We start from the raw sequence: 3,479 nt of genomic DNA, 5'->3' as shown, positions 1-3,479 counted from the left end.
AATTGTGCATGAAGAAGGAATTCTATGAAGAATAGAATACTTGGAAGAAAAGATAACTAGTTGATATATTTTAGGAAGCAGAATTATATTCCATATCAATTAGAAGATTATTTTGTAATTGTGTAGTATATAAACACATGCATAGAGTTTACACAATAAGTGTTACGATTATCGAAGTTATTATTCTTTGTAACTCTAGCAGCTTTTGTGATAATTTGTTCATCACTGAGAGAGGACAGTTCTATATTGTACCAGAGTTTATTGTGTTGAATAAAATCTGTTTTCTGTTACTTAAGTTCTTATATTCGATTTGATTGTGCTAAACACTGTATTCAACCCCCTTCTACAGTGTGTGTGACCTAACATACATCAACATTGGTACCAAAAATTAACATATCGTCCACATATAGACATATGATCACACAACCAAATTGATCAAATTTTGAATAAACACATGCATCCGAACCATTTACCTAGAAGCCATTAGAGGTGATAATTTGATGAAAATTTTCATACCAGTCTTTTGGAGCTTGTTTAGGACCATATAATGATCTTATAAGCCGGCATACCTTGTTTTAATATCCAGGGACAATACATCCCTCTAGTTGGTTCATGTATATCTCCTCATTCATTTGATGCACATTAAGATTATGAATGGATGCAAGAGCTATTAAAGCTCTTATGGTGGAAATATTGGTCACGGGAGAATGAGTATCAAAGAAATCTACCCTTTTTTTGTCGATGTCCACCAACCACTAGCCTGGCTTTTTATTTTATAATTGATCCATCAGTTTTATATTTCGTTCTAAAAATCTACCTGCTTTCCAGTGCTTTACAACCTCTAGAAAGATCACATAAAACCCAAGTGTTATTATTCATAATGGACTCTATTTTACTGTTAATGGATTCTAGCCAAAAATTCGAGTCAATTGATCTCATGGCCTCCTCATAGGTTTTAGGGTCTTTTTCAAGAATGAAAGCATTTATCTCCTCCTCACCTACAAACTCTTTTTCAGTCAAAAAGGTAGTTAAAAAATCAGGCCCAAAGCTAGTCTCAACTCTTGCTCTTTTACTCCATCTAGGTTCGGGACTTTCATTAAAAGATGTAATATTATGATGTGATATATATAAAAAAGATGTAGAAGCTAAGGACGGTTGCACATGAACTTTCATAGGAAAAATATGCTAAAAAAACTCAACATCTATTGACTCCTTAAATGAACCAAAGCCAAATGCATCCTTAAAAATGAGTCTATATGCACCACCACTAAAATCGACAAAAATACCATCAACAGTCTTTGGCCCAATTTTAATTCTTTGAAAATATGGGAGCCCTATTTTTCCCAAACACCCCCACACTTTAAGGTAACTCAAGTTGGGATTGAAACCCTTTCATAATACATAAGAAGTTTAATCAGACCTTTTATGTGGCACACGATTAAGCACATAACAAGTATAAAGAATAGTTTCACCCCACATGTTAATAGGCATTCCTGAACTAATAAGCATGGAATTCATCATATCTTTAAAGGTTCTATTTTTTTGTTCAGCTATTCCATTTTGTTCAGGCGCATATGGAGCTATAACCTCATGAATAATTTTCATAAGTTCCCCAAATTTCTTTAAAGTTTCCCCATTATATTCTCCACCCCTATCTGATCTTAACCTTTTAATTTTTGTATGTAACTTATTCTCAACTTCAGCCTTATAAATAAGAAATTTTCTTCGGACTCATCTTTTGAACTCAACTGGTAGAGCTTGATATATCGAGAAAAATCATCCACAAAAGAGATATAATAATGTTTAACTCCTCTGCTTATAGTATTCCTAAAGTCACCTAAATCACTGTGAATTAATTTAAGAAATACTGATGACCGATTTCCAATTTTATTAAAGGCCTTTTAGGATGTTTTGCTTCCACACATACTTCACATTTATCAAAAGATGTATTGCTGAATTCAGGTATTAGACTAAGTTGTTTAAGCCTTTTGACAGAAGCAACATTGACGAGGCCTAGTCTAGCATGCCATAAAGTAATATATTCAACAATATAAGCAGAAACATCAACAATTTTATTATCAGTCAAAATATCAAGTACAAGCAATCCTCCATTACAAAAGCATTTTCCCACAAAATCACCATTTCTAGTAAGAACAAGATTATCAGATTCAAAAGTTAATTTAATACCACCTTTGTTCAATAAAGCTCCAGAAATTAGGTTTCTACGAATATCAGGAACATGCAAAACATTATGTAATGCAATCGTTTTCCAGAGGTAAGTTTAATAGAAACCTTTCGTTTTCCAAGTATACTCACAATGCTTGAGTTGCCCATGAAAACACATTCTCCATCAGATGCTTTCTCATAATCCTCAAACATCTCCCTATTTGAACAAATATGGCGAGTTGCACCTGTATCCACCACCCATTCAGAAATATTGCTCACTAAATTTACTCCAGATAGGACAACATCTATGATTTCTTCAGTGAGATTGGCTTGAGCTTGAGTTTTTTCTTCTTTTATTTTTGAACTAGGTCCATGTCCTTGCCTACACTCCTTGTCGGCATGTACGAACTTTCCACAAGTGAAGCAATTCCCTTTAAACTACCTTCTACCTTTGAAGTTCTTATTCTTTATTTTAGTTCCATGAAGCTGATTTGGATCCTTATCTTTTGGTCCTCTTTTACGACCTGCATCTTTTGACTCAACAAGATTATTAGTATTAGTAAAGGAAGAATGAACAAGTGATGTCTCTTTTGTTTGAATTCGATTTTGTTCCTCAATCTTGATATGAGACACTAACTCTTGAAGAGTAAAGTCGTTTTGTTTATGCTTCATCGCATGAACATACGTTTGCCAAGATGCTGACAATTTCTCAAGAAGATAATTAGCTTGAAATATTTCACAGATTTTCATTCCTTCAACAATAATATCGGCACACAAATATTCATATTCATGAACTTGTTGAAGAACATGCTTATCATTAGACATACGAAAATTTAGCCAGCGACTACATTCATATTTCTTAGTCCCAAAATCATCGGAACCATATTTGGTTTTTAAAGCATCCCATATTTCTTTGTCCTTCAAAGATTTACTATAGATTAAATATAAAGCAGCAGTCATATAATGTAATAAAATTCCACGACAAGTCTTATTATCCTTCTCAAAATCTCTTTTAAAATTTTCGGGGGCTGAATCATTGGTAAGACAATAATCTACTCCAATCTTACCCAAAAAAAACTCTATCTTATTGGACCACATTTTATAATTTTTTTCATCAAAATGGTCCAATTTAGACATATCAGGAATAAAAGTATTGAAAGTCATGGTGGTAGATATGATATGTAATAACACCAAATTTCAACTTTAGAATATAAGAGAATGTGAGAAAGCAAACCGAATAACTTGTAAAAATGTAGGAGTCGTGGCATGAGTTAACACTCCACTAAAGTTGAATTTGCCCCACTACGTACACA

The 3,479-nt window shown here is 33.1% G+C and overlaps 1 protein-coding gene across 1 annotated transcript; it reads right to left on the bottom strand.

Moving 5' to 3' along the window:
- Positions 1–1,410: 1,410 nt before the first annotated feature.
- On the bottom strand, positions 1,411–3,264 carry LOC141686149 (uncharacterized). The gene is made up of 4 exons (XM_074491203.1): positions 2,616–3,264; positions 2,249–2,411; positions 1,928–2,144; positions 1,411–1,704 (listed from the first exon to the last, which is right to left on the bottom strand). The coding sequence occupies exons 1-4, from the start codon at positions 3,262–3,264 to the stop codon at positions 1,411–1,413; spliced, it is 1,323 nt and encodes a 440-aa protein (XP_074347304.1).
- Positions 3,265–3,479: the final 215 nt, after the last annotated feature.

The sequence above is a fragment of the Apium graveolens genome, chromosome 9, assembly GCF_009905375.1.
Source record: "Apium graveolens cultivar Ventura chromosome 9, ASM990537v1, whole genome shotgun sequence".
Taxonomy (NCBI): Eukaryota; Viridiplantae; Streptophyta; class Magnoliopsida; order Apiales; family Apiaceae; genus Apium; species Apium graveolens.
Note: the sequence above shows the minus strand (reverse complement) of the source record. Positions and strands in the feature narration are given on the sequence as shown.